At 33.1% G+C, this 17,605-nt stretch overlaps 1 protein-coding gene across 1 annotated transcript in view; it reads left to right on the top strand.

The window, feature by feature from the left end:
- shtd (anaphase promoting complex subunit 1) overlaps nt 1-17,605 on the top strand; it is a 901,519-nt gene that overhangs the window by 564,124 nt on the left and 319,790 nt on the right. The window contains exon 11 of the mRNA XM_089595858.1: nt 16,251-16,507. Coding sequence (XP_089451984.1) covers nt 16,251-16,507 — 257 coding nt within the window. The remainder of the gene's footprint in view (nt 1-16,250; nt 16,508-17,605) is intronic.

The raw sequence follows: 17,605 nt of genomic DNA, 5'->3' as shown, positions 1-17,605 counted from the left end.
ACTGACACCACACACAATACCGTGACAGTACACCGCTCGTCACACCAACAAGGCCGTTAATTAAGGCCGACCAGTATTTCCTGCTGAATCCTGAAGAAGTAGACGATCTGCTACACTATACGCAAACAAATACTCTACGTCATCCTACACATCCGTCCGGATAGGGCAATTAGCTAGATTCGAACGCACACCTTATAGGACATAAAAATCAGGGTGAAACCAGGGTTTGCGAAGGGGGATTTGTGACGTGACGAGTCACCGTCACAGTCAGAATACCGGTTTTGTGATAGCAGACAGGAGGAGAGGCGGTACAGTGCGCACTACCCCTACCTTATCCCAAACCCATACATAGGTATCCATCCCTACTATGGGCAACACAACCGATTCCCGACTGTGGGTAACACCTGGTGTGTGTGTGTGTGTAACAACGCAACACACACCTGTGTAAGTGGCTGAGGTGCCAAGGCAGCACGGATCAGCGGGCCGGGAGGAGAGACACTCTCTCTCTTGTCTGCTCACCGTAAAGTCGTACTCTGATATACGTCGGTTGAGTTTTGCGTAAGCTAGTGAGGCGAGCTCGGTATCAGGTGACAACAGGAGACGCAGCCACGGCTACCTGTTGCTGACCCGACCGGTTGCAGGCGTATACACGCGGCTTCTGCTGGGACTCGTGCCATCCGAGTGCTGATACCTGCCAGACGGATCTCCCAGTGCCCGTGGTCAAGTTGCGGTGTACCTCGCCATAGGAGTGTTAACGGTAGGCCTGTGTCCCTTAATCCTGTCCCTACCGTGAGAGCACTGTGCCGAACAGCAACTGCCGGACCCACAGGGCCGAATTGTTAGTTGATAGGTCTTGTCGGATGGCTGGACGTTGACATTCTTTTGTATGTCATACATAGTCATTGCCATAATAAACGCATTATCTTTGTAGATAAATAGGTGTGTTTTCCTTAATTGTAGGTGTTTGAATGCCAGCTACCCACCTATCCTACTGGCCCTTAAGGATAATTATTAATAAATATAAGATGAACAGCGTCTTGCTGCTGACTGCAAGGCAAGCAAGACGCGACACATCACAGTATATATATATTCATTTAAGGGGCATTCTTTTTAATATTTACCCCCCTGCTGTCCAAAAATGGAAGCACCTAAAAAATTATAATAAATTACTATTTTGTAGCTTGAAGTCTGTAGTTTACGATAACGATTGGCTCTTTCCAAAAATAAAAAATGGCGGCTGATGGCATGACTCTGACTGTCGATGAAGACCGCGAAAAATGTTAAAATAAGCAAATCTCTTGAAATCTTATCATATTGTAAGCCAAAAAAATGTGTAAATATGTTTCTTTTTAGTTGTTTTAGTAAAGTTAAGCATATGCGTTTAAGCATGTCATATTTTGGTTCTAACCTCAAAAAACAGCTGTAAATCGTGTTTTTTTGTTAAAATATTTTATGTAGCCATCGAGATAAGTACAAAAATATGTCTTTCATGCGAATAACCTTAAATAAACCTTAATTTTGTAAGGTCATTAGTCTGTGAGAAAACAAAATCTGTCCGTAACCTATATAAACAGTTATTAACGTCTATTTTGCTAGTATAATTTTCAATTATCGTACTAAGATGAGTCACACTATGAATTTCGTATGAGATAAACTGTAAAAATTTAAACAGTAAGAATTTTAACAAGACACATGAATAAATAACACTTATAAAATATTGTACACCCGCACTCTAGCGATCCTTCAAGCTTTCCTACAGGATCTTTCGAAATTTATAGTAGAGTAAAGTCTTCTTAACTCAAAAATGGTTACATGGTTAATTGCAACTTGATATAAACAATACTCAATTTATAAAAATATTAAACTTCCAATATGATTATATTCCTATTTAAATCAATGTACTTTATTTAAGTTTAATTAAAGTACTTAATTTTGCTTATTAGATACTACAATATTTACCCAATACATGGATTCTAAACAAACATTATTTAATCATTTACTAAAAACAATAGGGCTTGATCAAGAATTCATTTACATTAAGTATTACGACTTTAGAATTTATTCATCGAGATTTATTATTTAATCTCATTTATCGCCCCAAAGTAAGTGACATAATTTACACTATAAGTTTTTATGTGATACACAGTATAAATTTAAACTTACATTAATTTCATGATTACGCGTTTCAACGTTTCTCTCTCAATTCGCTACTTATTTCAAGAAACTTGACATAGGCTTATTCGTCATAGTATCAGCTTATTACCAGCAAAATGTTTTTTCATTATTTTAGAAAGAAATATCTGTACAATTAAAAATTAACGAAGTTGTTAAGGTAGAAACTTTAGATAACATATTTAATGCTTTAAGATAGTAAGATAATATATAAATTATAGGGAATTTGTTAACTATTTTCCGTCTACGATATCTACAAATTACTAATTCCAAATTTAAATCAAGGGAAAGTCGAATTTTGCATTAAATAAGGCTTAATTGTATTTTAATTCAGTATAATCTATTATTACTCCGATTCACGTGGACTAGTGTACCTATTTATACGATGGTGTTATATGTCGTCTATATATAGAACCATCTTATACATGGACACACTAGTCAACGTGAATCGCTTAAGCACAGTCGCGCCATCTGATGGATGAGCTTTCTGCGATATGCCCTCATACTAGCAAAATAGACGTTAACGACTGTTTATATAGGTTACGGACAGATTTTGTTTTCTCACAGACTGATGACCTTATTAAATTAAGGTTTATTTAAGGTAATTTGCATAAAAGAAATATTTTTGTGCCTATCTCGATGGCTACATAGTATACTGTAACAAAAAAATACGATTTAAAGCTGTTTTTTGAGCTTAAAACCAAAACATGACCTTATACTAAAACGCATATGCTTAACTTTACTAAAACAACCAAAAAAAAAACATATTTGCTTATTTTAACATTTTTTGCGGTCTTCATCGACAGTCAGAGTCATGCCATCAGCCGCCATTTTTTATTTTTAGAAAGAGCCACTCGTTATCGTAAACTACAGGCTTCAAGCTACAAAATAAAGATTTATTATAATTATTTAGGTGCTTTCATTTTTGGACAGCACGGGGGTAAATAATAAAAAAAATGCCCCATATGTGTAAATAAATCATTGAAAAGTTATGAGGACAGTTCGTATAAGTACGATTTTGTCCTCATAATAACCTTTTTTACGTAATAATGTCTGCATAAGTCACCATTGGTAAAGATATATGTGTGTGTATATACATTGAACAGTGGTATATAAAGGAAGAAGGACAGTATAGGGAGGTAAGAACAGCTGCGCAGGAGACCGATCCCATAGAAAAGGGTGGCACGTGCAGGTGTGAGACGCTAGAAGTCAGATAAACTTGGAGGAACGTGAACACAGTATGAACCAGAAAAAAATTCAAGATAGTGAGAAATGGAGAGAAACGGTGAAGAATATAAGGAACTGGTGTAGAAAAACGACAGTAGAAAAGAAGAAAAATTAAGACGAGAAGCCGGAGATGAAAAATAAATGGAAGAATTGAAGAAGGGAGAAGAAGAACTAAAGAAAGAAATTAAGGAGATGTACGAGAGAGCTCTTTCCAGTCTACAGTAACAAAAGAGTAAAAAAGAAGAAAAGATAGGGTAGCAGACACCGTCACAAAAAAAAAGAGAAGCTGTGAAAAAAAAGATAAAAGTGAAAGTTGAAAAGTTCATGTTCCTTTGGGATAATAATAGAAAGCCAAAAAGTGAAAGCCAAGTGTGGAAAATCAAAATATAACGTTGGAGACGCAAGCTGAGATTTCAGTTAAGTTTTTTAGTGCATGACTCAAATTTCAAACTCATTAAAAATTAAATTTTTACCGAACAGTTTTAACGATGTAGCTCTGTCAACTAGGTACAAAAACAATAGAAATGCCATCGTAAAGATAGAACGCGCACTCCCAACAGCATACCAAAAAAATGATAGCGACAGAGCACTGAATTATTAACGAGAAGTGTTTCACATGATTTCAACAATATTGTAATCCAATCCAGTTGCACCACAAGTTGCCATCCTGCTAAAACTGCGACGCCGACCATGGGAACACATAAGTATGTACATATATATATTTAATGCGATACAAATGTATAAAAAATATAGAATCACCCGATTTGAGCCAATCAAGCTGAAACTGTAAGATTTACGTTCACTTTGCGATATATGTACGACTAAACTCCGAGGCAACTTAGCCCTAACCGACGACAAACCGGTGGGAAGCCCAGACGTACATATATAGCAGGCAAAGCAAGGAAGGAGCTCACCTCTTTGCTTACTACGACTGTTTTGACCTAAGCAGCACCTTTACGTTTACATTATTGCTGCAATAGCTTATCCCCAGCTGGACGACAGACCCAGTGGGAAGCCAGTGTATACGTGACAGAAGCAGTGGAGCCGTGACACACTCTTCTGATTAAACATAAGTGCCAGCCGCAGCACCTTTTCGCCCGATTCCAATTGTATTTCTTAAACCCGAACAACTTCCCAGGCTAGTAAGGACAAGCTTAGACCTATAAATAATTATAATCTAGTTGCGTCCTTTTGACGTAAAAATAAAGAAAGGTGATATAATCTATATAGGTGTGTACTAAGTGGTCATGTACTAAGAGTCATATGATACAAAGGCTGTGAAAAGGCTTTTAAGTTATAAGTCAAAAGCAATAAGTGATTTAATTGATCAAAATAGTCAATAGAGGGCGCTAAATAAAATAATAGTCATTAAAAATTTTTTATAAATAAAGCAACGTAGTATTTGTGTATGTATTAAAATTTTTGTTATCGCTTTTTATATTATGCTTTATTGATACTGTAAAAAACGTTATTATTTATTCTTGTGATTTGTAAAGAAAGTACATAATTTTGTAATTAGACTAAAATAGTGTTAGCTATCAGTAAGTAAGAATTAAAATATGTGCACTGCAAACCCGACTTGTAGTCCTTGAAATTTTGACAAAAGTCTAAAAGAAATAAAGAATCAAAAATATATTTAGAAACATGTGTATGGAAATTCTTACTAAAACTTGTACGTATTTTTATTCGTGAATGCATACATTTTTCTGTATTAAGTAGTTGTTTGCGTGAGATATTTCACAAAAACCCTCAATAGATCCCCATTGGCCTCCTACGATCACCGAGCAGATCTCTACTGACCTCTCACCCCTTATTGCCTCACAGCACAGCGAGGAGCGTTTTTTTTTTTTTTTTTTTTAATAAATACAATATCTCCTAGATAAATTTACTTATTTCTATGATTTTTTTGGAGCTTACAGCTTATGTAACCCAAAATATAGGAAAAGTTGTCTAAAGTTTAAATATTTTTTTTACGAGGGTGAAACCCGACGTTAAGGGTAAAGAAGTTTAAAATAAAACATTTTAAATAAAAATTTTTTGCTATAATCGTTAAATATCATATCTTTAGAAATCTGAGAAAGAGATAAGAAGTATATTACAATATATACAACAGATTATGTTAGTATGTTGTAGGAGGTCAAGAACATCCTTACCTAGGCTAAAATTGACAATATTTCATGAAAACTTACAGGAACTCATAAACTATTTAACTTATTACACTTAACGTACATTTGCTTAAATTTTGTTCACAGTTAATGGGTAGATATGACGCAAGGATGTAAAAACAACCCTTAAAGTAAATAAAATTTTAAAATAATGAGTTAAAATTAAATCTTTATGTATTATTATAACGAATATTAAAAAATTCGTGGAAAGATATTCAGTACAACATACTCCATAGAATAGGTAATCTTTATATGTTTTAGGAAGCTTAAAATACCCTTGACTAAGCTTTAATAGACAAAACATCTAAAATTTAGTAGAAAAAATTGTGTACGTTTATCTGAGTTAACTCAATGTTTATATTTTTAAATTACATGTAGACTATTTTAAATATAATGAAGTAAGAGGGTTAAAATATTTGCTAATCTAAAAAATCGTTGCAAATATAAATATTTTTCTTATAATTCTGGAGAATCGTTTTAAATAAGTAAAGAAGATAAAGTATACCCAATAATACATTATATAATTTGCGTCTTTATGTTGCAGTTAGAAGGCGTTTAAACTCTTTTAAATAAGATACAATAGATCAAATTTTATAAAATCAAAAAGAAACAGTCCTTAGTCTATCTAAGCGAGCTAAATGTATGCATTTGAAAACAATGGGCATACTTTTCTAAATTAAAAAGATGTGAGGTCTAAAATAATAAAACTTCAAATTGGTATTGATATTTTGTACTTCAAATCAATTAGTATTACTACTTTTCACGGAGAATAAATATAATATGTTGTTATACACAGAGTACTTGTTTAGTACATCCCAGCAGGCTTACAGTATGCAGAAAAAAGTTGAAAAAGAATTTTTTTTTTAGTTTTTCAAAAATGATTCTGTTTAACTGTTGCGTGAGCTGCAGGCATAAATAAAAAAAACAATAAAAAATTAAAAAAAAATTGAAATATAATGACGTGAAATAGCTATTAAAAATACCAAAACTTAGAAATACATACTATATAAAATTTCTTTATCGACAAATAAAAAAAAGGCTTACACTGAGAAAAAGCCTTTATTAATAAACAATTTTATTTTGATGGTGGGACATATGACATATTTATCAATGAAGTACTTCTGATTTTAAGAGTGTACTTATTTTTTGTACTTCTGTAGTGATGTAATAATGTAGGGAATTTTTATAGCCAATCCTGCAGTCCTATTCTTGAACGATATATATCTATATTTATATTTTATACAGACACACTTGCTGCAGGCCTTATGCTATTTGCTCAGCTGAGCAACCGCCAAAAAAATTTTTCTTGATGTTAATCACATGACATCTTCATTTCGCATTTTTAGTAGAGTCACATTGCATCTACTTTTCTTGGTAAATCACTGCTTTCAAAATTAAACAACATCGAAGTTAGTCCGAACTCATAGACATTGTTTGATACACGTATAGATTGTATGCCATGAAGTCTTATTCTTTGAGGCGTATGCGTTAGCACACACTAGGCTCGGATTGGGTGATTAGGAAGACACAATAAAATTAAACAGCATAAAAATAGCAACTTTTAATATCACTCAAAGGCCAAGAAATCACAGTTAATATTCACAAAAATAGTAAAGGTCAAAATAATACAGGAGAAAAGAAATAATGTCTATAGTCTTAAAGCAATGAACTATTGAAATATATAAAGGCGAAGAATGTAGAAAGAAAAGAGTCAAGTTGAATAATACAATATGTAAACACGCACTGGCCTTGAGCTCGCAAGAGAGTTTGAAAGTTTCACGAAATAAATGTAAAAATGAAAGCACTGATATAATATAACTAATTGAAATATTGATTAACTAAAAACCACTGTCTGTAGAAATGCACAATTACTGTCTGTGGAAATACACAAGAGTTTCACTGAGTCTTGTTGTTGATAATCACTGGTAGTTCAATGAGATTAACTATTTGAGCTGGTCTGCAGATTATGCAGTGAGCAACTTAAATAAAGCACTAAGTGCACTGCACTGCACAACTGAGTTTTGTCCACTGTATTGAGAGAGTTAATCAGAAGATTTACACTAGCATTTAAGCGATGTATGCACCTTTGAATGCTAGAGTTTGGCAACGTAAATTAAGAGAGTCTATCTTTGATGAGAGCTGAGTATAATCTCGCGCTTACAGTATATAAGGCTTGCCGCGTGAATACGCACACACACACCTGCAGCGCGCCAAGTCGACCAAGCGCACACGCACAGAGCGTTGGACTGACAGAGACTACAAGTGTACACAATGTACACAAAAGCCGGGCCTACTGTCGGTCGCTCTCATTTCCAACACTTATACTTATATTGTATACACTACTGTATCAAGTTATATCTGATTTTAATAAAATTACAAACATTTAAACCCAACCTAAACGTAGAAAAATTTTTGCTTCTAAATAACACCAATAATGTTAACTCAAATTTAATTGGTATAAATATTATACTCATCCCAATAAAGATCCTTCATAGCTACAAATCATTTCCGGAAGTTGAAATTACAATAACGCTAAGTTTCACAAAACGTATCACCATGTTTATAGAGAACGGTTAAAAAACATCTTTTAAAGAGAAATTAGTATTCTATTTAGTATGTAGCACAATTTGACTAGTACGAACGAACGGTTGATAACATAACCATAATAGTTATAGCTAAGTAAAGTCATTAAATTACACAAAATAAACAGTTTGTAAAAAATTTTTCGACAAAGTAGGTGCATCGAAATTACTCACAATTAAATTAAAATGATGAATATATATTTATGCAACAAGCATTTAGTTTATATGTTGGAAAACATGACCATTACTCTTTACAGTATTTGTAACAGTTGTAATTGCGAAAAATCGATGGTTTTATGTAGGTTTTGATATTGTGCTTATAAAAGTGTTTTGTTACTAACAATGAATTATAAATAATTATTTCCCATGTATTATGATTGATGTTGCAAAGAAATTTAGCTAGCATATTTCCTGGAATTTGCCATCATAATGGTATCTATAAATGAAATCTCTTTTTTATAATTCTTATTACCTGAATGGTTATTAATTTATTTTTGTTTAAGCATAGAAAGGTAACTCATGAATTCAAAGAAAAAAGTTGAATCTTGTGAGTATGAAGAATTATTCCAGCTTGCATAACCTGAAATATCACTTCCATAAAATAGTGATACAATAAATTTTCTAAAACATAGACAGGACCCGATAAATAAGAAAACAGCCGAGTCTTTCTATTTGTTTAAGAAATACTTTGTTTTATAAAGTAAAAAAAAAAATCACCGAATGTATTCATATTTGTAAGTGACGTAGAGCTTATAGAGAATACTTGATTTTTTAAATGTAATGTTTACCAAAAAACGTAAGAAGACGCGTTTGTTTGTTTATTACAAAGGCTCTGATTCACTTGCAGGTAATGTAATGCCTAACTTTTCAAACTAAGTTACATTTCATATTATGCACACTGAATACTCTTTGAAGATTAGGAGATAAAACTTTTTCTTTTAATAAGGAATACGTTATAAATTATGTGTCCCTGGATAATTTGTTGAAATACCATCGTGACCACTTCTTCCGTAAGTTTTGGTCCACATAAGTAACTAATACAAACAGTTAGTATATAAATTGGATTATTTACCATACTGACTACCTCACTCAAATAAATCTGCAGAAATCTTTATTGTGTGACTACTTTAACAGAAAGTTATGACTGTAAGCATAACGCTCTATCTTTATGAGTCAATATCAACATGCATTATGAAAAAATTATATGTATTAGAGAATTATTGCTTTGCCAACATCTTTACTTAGAGTGGTCTGTTTATGAATTTGGCAGCTGTATTTATGCAAAATAATTAGTGGGCACACACTGATAGCAATTTAAGGAACAAATGTACCCTAAGTTTATTGGAAGAGGTGGTAACTTGAAAGAGAAAAGTTGCATGTCGTGATGATTTATTTAACGTACTCTTATTTCCAATCACAGGATAAATTTTTTGCTCACAATGTGCAACCAATTGCATTACCCATGAGCTAGGTTTATTTCTCAAAGTATGACTTTTGCAAATCTACTTTTTATTTATTCTTTAAATTAAACATACAATTTAAATAATTCATAGAAATTCATTTAAATCAATCGGTCAGTTAAGTAGTAACTCAAAATGATTGATTAAGGGTCCTATAAACAATATTGACCTGAAATAAGGTGTTACGTCGGCGCAACGTATTATTTTAGCCTAAGCTTTCGCTCAATCGCTCGGGATTCACACTGGGCGCGTAGGTGGGACGCGGGGTTAAAAGGGTAATTCAGCTTAAAGACGCGTTACTCTAAAAGGGGTACAATTGCTTTCACGCAACTAAGATTGACTGCTGTGCAATATTCCGATGCACTTGCTCGCGGTTTTCTTTTTTCAAGAATGGTGTATACCTCGTTCACGATCTAAAAACAGTTAACACCGTCACGAGTAAGGATATCGTATGTAATTTGACATTGACACACTAATATCACGGTAGGCATTTGCCTTAACTCGATCGTTCGTTGTTATTCTAATAGTATTATTACCACGGAGGGCAACGGATTGTCCGTGGCTAATTTGATATTACCGATGACCGAAGGATGCCAATACTGTGGCGAGTAATGGCGTTCGCGAAGAACACTTTATACTGGAGATTAATTTGTTATTACCGGTGACCGAAGGATGCCAATACTGTGGCGAGTAATAGCGTTCGCAAAGAACACTTTATACTGAAGATTAATTTGTTATTACCGGTGACCGAAGGGTGCCAATACTGTGGCGAGTAGTGGCGTTCGCGGAAAACACTTTATACTTCCCGGTGATCCACGGGTGCCAATACTATGACGAGTAATGTCGTTTGCGCAAAAGGAAACACTTGGTCAAAAGAAAGAATATGATATGTTGTCACTTACTTTTATTTAAACGTGAAAGTTGCTATACAGACGTTGAACCAGTGTGAATGTAAGTCGCTCTCGAAGAAGATCAAGTGGCAGTAGAGACGGACTCTGGCAACCAGTTGATCGTTCGAGGGTGGTAGCGAAATTCGACTGTGTCCTCGCTTCGCAGAAGACTGGGTTGTAGCAGAGTTGGGCTCTCACTACTCAGTCTACTTCGAAGGGTATCGTCGAATTTCGCGTGCCGAACTGAATTGGGCTTCTCTCTGGGCCTACGGGCCTTTTTATTGCGAGAAGCGGACCTCGGTCACGCGCTGGCTCGAAAAACGCAGGAAAACTTGCCGGGGAAAAATTTTGGAGAAAAGACAATAGCCGAAAATCTAATTGGCTAGAACTGCTCTAGTTTAGCCACTCAGAAATTGGCACATCCCACATCCGGCTTGTTCTCCTCTGTGCGTCAAGAGAAGGGAAGGTGATTCACTTACTCATGCCCTTCCTTTCTCTTTTACATCAAAAGTTGACAGAATTTTATCATAACTTAATATTACTGTTAAGGTTTAATATTAACAAGTATTAGCTAATAGTAGCCGTTGTTCGCCCATTCAATCGAACCCAATGCAAAAAGAGCGGTGAAAATCGCTTAATATTCAGGTTTAATTGAATAAGTGTTCGGTACTTTAAAATATTAATAATAGTTTTAGTAGTAGTGAATAATTGTAATAATTGCTAGTTTTTCCGCTGTACACGTGAGCATTGATCGGACTGGTAAATTATCATGAATAATTATTTTACAGTAGCGGTTTCTTTGGTTAAAACATGGACATCTATAGAAACAGTAGTAGGGGTTCGTTGCGAATTATTATATTGTTAATTTACTTGAATTTACCAGTAGTTTCCATTCATTGTTAGTTGTGAATGTATTTCAACATGTTAGTAACATTTCGTCAACTATGGGTTTTTCTGTTTGTCGTAGGAGAGGAAGTTGGCTCAGGGTGCCCTAGGGAACCGGGAATTCCGTTACCCGTGTTGGGGCAAGAGTGCGGACTCTCTCGACATCTCTGCGTCAGGAAAAGGGGGAAGTGCCATGACTTTCCCGTTGTCCTTTACATTTGAAACAGTGACAGTTTTTAACAAGATTACAATTTAGGCTATTGCAGTATGTTTATAAAATTGTTGACGTGATACAAAAGGGTTGTACAGTAGACCATGAGCCTGCGAACATGAATGGTAAAAATCGGATAATTCCTTGAAAGTCGATAAAATTGTTTTCGTGGGCTTATGTAAAATTGTTGCTGGTTAATGGTATGCAGGTTTAATGGTGCAGCGTGTACAGGTTGTATTAGCAATATACAATAATTTCACCATTTGCTACTATCTTAGCTTAGCCTATGGGTTTTAACTCTAATTTATTGTAGTTTTTAACATTATACTAATATCTAATATTAAATCTCAGCGCAGCTATTCCCAGTTGGATTATTGCATCGATTGATTTTCATAATTATTTCATTTTTACTTTGTTCGTTGTTTCCGGTCAGCATAGGCCAGCATGCATGTATGTGAGTCATGCATGGTCGTAGTACCTTAGCTAGGAGCATTCTTGCAGGTGATTCACCTCTTTGCAGATGCACATTGGCTTCTGCATTTAGTACTCTAAAATCGGCGCGGAAAGTTTTGAAGCAAGAGGGAAAAAAAGTTAATGTGGATACACCGATGTTACAAAGGAAATGGTTAAGGTAAAAATCTAAGATAATGTATTGAATTTCTTGTTGTTTTTACACCCTTACATCATTATAACCCATATAGTCTGTACATCACTTAAGCAAATGCAGGTGAAGCTTACTAAATTTAAATTTTCCTTCAGTTTTCTGAAACTGGGTTAATGTTATCCTATTAAAGGGTAGCTTTCACCCCCTACAACATACAACATCATCCATACATGAATTGTAAAATTCTTTAAATCTCTTTTTTAGATGTCTAAAGATTTTTTACTGATCATAGGAAAAATTGCAATCCCTGTGCCCCCCCTACAAAATTAAGTCAAATTCTGACTCTTTCTTCGTTATTTTAGTATAGCACATGACTGAGATGCGGAACTCTTGCCCTATTCTGAAATACAAACTATAAACATGATTGAGATATGGAGCACTAGCCACGCCACTTACTGATCCTGGACCTCACACTATGTTACCACAACTAAGAATCTTGCAGACAGAATCATTTGGCGATGTGTACTTGCGAAGACTCTTCCTCCACGAGCTGTATTTCAAAGTTGGAGTAATAGTTATATTAAATAGAAATTGAAGTATAGCTAATGGTTTATGCAAGAGTACAAACTTAATTATTATAATATAATATTGAAGCAGACATTGTATCGGTAAAAAAGTGAGATGTACAGTTTTCAATTTTTAAATAACTGTAAATACAGGAAATGCATCGTCCTTACCGCTTAGTTACTACAAGAAGCAGTTTTTTTTAGTAAAAAAATTTTTAACGACTATTCATTACGTATCACTTACGAATAACACATTAAAATCATTTGGAAGTCGTAAATATATTTCGAGGAGAAATTTTCCATGTAATATTAAATTTAAATAGATATAGACAGCAGTAATAAAAATAAATACTGATTAAATTTAGGTACTATATACTATATACTATGCTTACAAATGTGTAAACAGAAGTTATAATTTTTCGTGCAATAGAAGTTAATTTTAAATTTACATTATCAAATTAGTTCCTTACATAATAGAAATTTTTTGTATGCTATGTAATTTTAATATTATAAATATAGTAAAATCTGCAGGTGAGAAAAAATCAGATACATTTAAGAAAAAACTTATAATTTTCTTATTCTTATTATATTTGAATCATGCAGCTGATGTTCAAGATTCCAAAGATGGCATAGAATATAGTATTGCACGGGAATCTGCCTACGAAAAAAGTATTAGATAAAAATATAATAGATATGAGGCGAATTTTCCCTTATTTTGTTGGGCAAATATCGTGTGAGGTGACGAAGAGGGCAGATCGTGTGGGGTGGGCTTGATTCTTCCTATTAATAGAACTATATGTACCAGTGGAGCTCTTCCTCCCTTTGCGCTCTGCACGCAAACGTTCTCAAAACCATCATGGTTTATATTTTGAGTTATTATTAAAATGTTATGTAAGTTTATTTCTTTTACTTACTTTGATTAATGTTAACTGGTATGTATTTGTAAATATTAGTAGTTTATTGCTCATGATTTGTTGAAATTATTATTTTATTTTATCCTTATTGTACTATTTTATAATTTGGTAAAATTTCATTTTTTCATTTAAAAGTTTTTGTTCGCTAAACTTTTAAATAACATACTTTCGCTTGTGGAAAGTTTCATCACACTTTTTAGATAACTATACTTTGTTTTAACATGCTTTTTTTGCCAGAGCAATTTTTTCGATTTTAATGACTCCTTACTAATTCATCTGATCTAACAATATTGATATTTATTTCTTGTCAAAATTTTGTAAATTATTTTGACTCAACGTAAGAAAAAAAAGTGTGTTCTACATAACTTATACCTAAAATCCAGTTTTGTACTTCTTTTTATCCTATATTTTAATATACACTCATTTAAAATAGATATGCTCTTAGTATTATTTGGTGTAAATCAGGACATATGTTATTTGTTTTCTTATGATATCCATTACTTTTATTACCGACTTAACTTGTTATTAACTTTGATTACAACGAAAATCTATTTCCTGCGCTTTCTTGTCAATAATTTATTACATCAACATCACATTTTGGTTCAATCAATCAAATCTATAGTTAAAAATTTTTTTGTACATACATTTTTATACAGTTAGAATAATCTGAATAATTAAAATTTTTCAAATTCATTTTTCATTTACCTAATATTAATTTTTTTTTAATTACGTACCTGCATTATAAAACTATGACGCGAATGTTAAGCTATTTTTAAATATTGAGCTGCACACTGTAATTCACGCAAAAATGTGAACAATCAACCATTCCAGCACTCATTGTAAATGCACAATGAATATCCTATACGATTTCGATATCAACGTGTATGAAAATGTGAAATCCGAGAGATTATCGTTTTTAACCATCAATATGTATTATAACCGCACCATGATTTTGCTTGTGTCAATCAACAGTAATTATGTTGATCTCTGATTGGTCGTTTAGATCTCCAACCTGATGTATTAAAAAAAAAAAAGATTATTTTTATTTACGATGTCACGTTCAATTTTTCTTCTTGTAAAATATTTTGATGAAGTTTTTATTTTAGAAGAGACTCTGACGTGTTTAAATGTTTGGTATGCATTTTACGTATTATGTTAGTCCATCGATAAAAAATTTTCATTATTGCGGTAAGCTAATAGATATAAAATAGTTTGATCTCTTCGAATCACCAGAAAAATGAAAAACAAGATATTTATGTTGAAAAATATTTCAAAACCTTGACAATTCTTTGATTAATAATATTATGTTATTGCCTCACAATATATGTACATGTACACTGTTCGAACAACAAAATTCTAAGTAATATGATAGGAAAAATAGTAATTCAGTACAGCGTCGATTATGCGACTTATAATTGAATTTTCAAACAGTATTAGAAAAGTTTAGTTGCTTCCCAAACAAAAGTTTTAAATTAGTGTTACCATAGAAATAGATGAAGACTTTCGTAATGTTACATGTTTATAAATACGTAATATATTTGAGTACAAATTTAAAGCACAAAACTATTACTGGTGAAAAACAGAAAAACGAGGTTCTTATAACAAATAACAATAAACATAGATAACTCCTAGAATAGTACATTACATCACTAGGACACAAAGTACAAACATAAGCGCCCGAAGGGCGTGATTGTTGTATGTTGGTGCCCGAGTCGCGTATAATGTTTTTCTTACCGAGGCTGCAAAGTGTAATTTTGTGCCCGTGGGCACATTTTGCGCCCGGTAAATCACTTTGGGCCCTAAGGCAGAAAAGTACTTTGGGCCTGGAGGGCGCAAAAAACTTTTTTGCCCTTAAGCCCCAAGTGACTACAAGGGCGCAAAGTGTGATCCGACGGCGCAAAGCAGCAGTTGCACTTTGGGCCCATGGTAAGAAATAGTATTATATGATAATATTTCTAATGAGCCTCACTTCTTCAATACGTATAATATTTTTTTCTTTATTACAAAGTTATTTTAGACGGTTTTCCCTTCTTACCAGTACCCTTTGAGCTCCTCTTCTTAGATAGAAATTTAAATAGAGAGTATTTAACTAATACTTAACACATACGTAAAAAAAGTACAAATGTACATATTTAAATATTTTCAAGCCCAAGAAAAATAATCTTATTATTAGACATTTTTTCACATTCCAGGACATTAAAAAACCACCTACCTGAAGTCAAAATAAAAAAAAGTGAATGTAACAATCGCCAACTATTACGTGTCGTAAAGCCACCAAATTTTTTAGGTATTTGCTTTAATAACAGTTATATTAGTGCAGATGCTTTAATCCAAGTGTAGAAATATAGTTATTAGAAATAGTTGTAGTGAGTTGAATCTTTTATGTAGGCTTTTGAGTTGTTGAATAAATGTTTATCATCAAGTCTATGCTAATTTTATAAAACATACACAAATAAGTACTGGTCTACATCTGACTAACAATGCCAACCTTTTTTACTTTATTTTTTAAGTTTATTTATAATCGATTGTTATTTAGTAACCTAAAATAGTCTATTAATATATTTATGTTTTTAGGTATTACGAAACAAGAAATTGACAATTTCCCATGTGGTATAAAATTTTTTTTCCATTCCATCATTAACAAATGCAGAGAAATTCCACCCCCAGATTGGCCTGCATCAGTTTACAATCTGATTGAACGTCAAGATTTAGCTTCATTAAAGAGGGAATGTCAGGACAATTTAAAAAAATGCATTTTAGGTAAAAAAAAAAATATTTTATCAACCTTTGAAGAAGCAGTATGCAAGGATGGAATGGATTTTGATTATAATGTAAGTTGTACTATCTATTTTAATTAAAGTAGCAAAAACATTACTAAAACAAAATGATATTTTATTGACTTTAATGATATTTTTTTTTGTTTTTTCATTTTTTTCATGAAATAAAACATAAATTGCTATAACTCAATTATTTTCATACAATACGTAAGCAAAAGCGATTACAGGAGTGAACAAAAAAAGTTTTGATCCTACAACCACCAAAAGAACGTTTCTTTAATCTTCACTACCATGCATACTTTACTGAAACCAGTTTTCTTCGTTACCTACATTTTTAGTGGCAATTGATATAAGTCAATACAACATAGTATTTTTAGTGGCGTGTAAACCTTGTACTGCAGAATAATTTAAGGAACAATTCTACACTCGATGTTTCTCACAAACTGCTACATTTGCGCCTTAAAAAAATAATTTTAACATATAGTTCTCAAATGAAAAATTTTTAAAACATTTAAAATAATATTTACTCAATCTCTATTGATCATTCAAGTCGTAAGACCCATCTATCAGAAGCAAATACATTTTACCACGATATACCTTAATATGTATGTATACACATACACATGTACACTAGTGGGACTCTTTGCGCTCCGCATGCCAACCCCCTATTACTCTAACTTAAAATCACAGAAAAGCGTTGGCGCGTGGTATCAGACATCAGACAAATCGACGAAGCTACGGTCAGCACTAATCACGCGCGACCACTTCAAGTAGACATTCTAGATTTGTTCTAAAAACAAATGCATCGGAATACGCCTTAGGTACTGTACTCCGTCAAGGTAAAAAATTGGTAGCAATCGGTCTTGCGAATATGCTTCGCGCGCCCTGAAAGGCGCCAAATTGAAATATCCCATTAACTATAAGAAGCTCCCAGCAGTCGTCCTTGTAAAAGAAGAATCAAGAATACACACAGCTTAAAAAAAGCCGTACATTAAACCAACTGTCAATATCAACTATAAATGCGTTGAATTTGAGTACATCTACTTTACAATTTAATTTTGTTTTCACTTTTTATTTATCTTCTTCACACATCGAGGCACATTCTAACATCGTAGGTGTACAAATGCGACAAAATGCATTGGTTTTGAAGGA

The sequence above is a fragment of the Copidosoma floridanum genome, unplaced genomic scaffold (genome assembly GCF_036245765.1).
Source record: "Copidosoma floridanum isolate Cflo_tuat_1 unplaced genomic scaffold, Cflo_Japanese_pri ptg000004l, whole genome shotgun sequence".
Taxonomy (NCBI): Eukaryota; Metazoa; Arthropoda; class Insecta; order Hymenoptera; family Encyrtidae; genus Copidosoma; species Copidosoma floridanum.
This window is presented reverse-complemented; position numbering and strand designations above follow the sequence as displayed.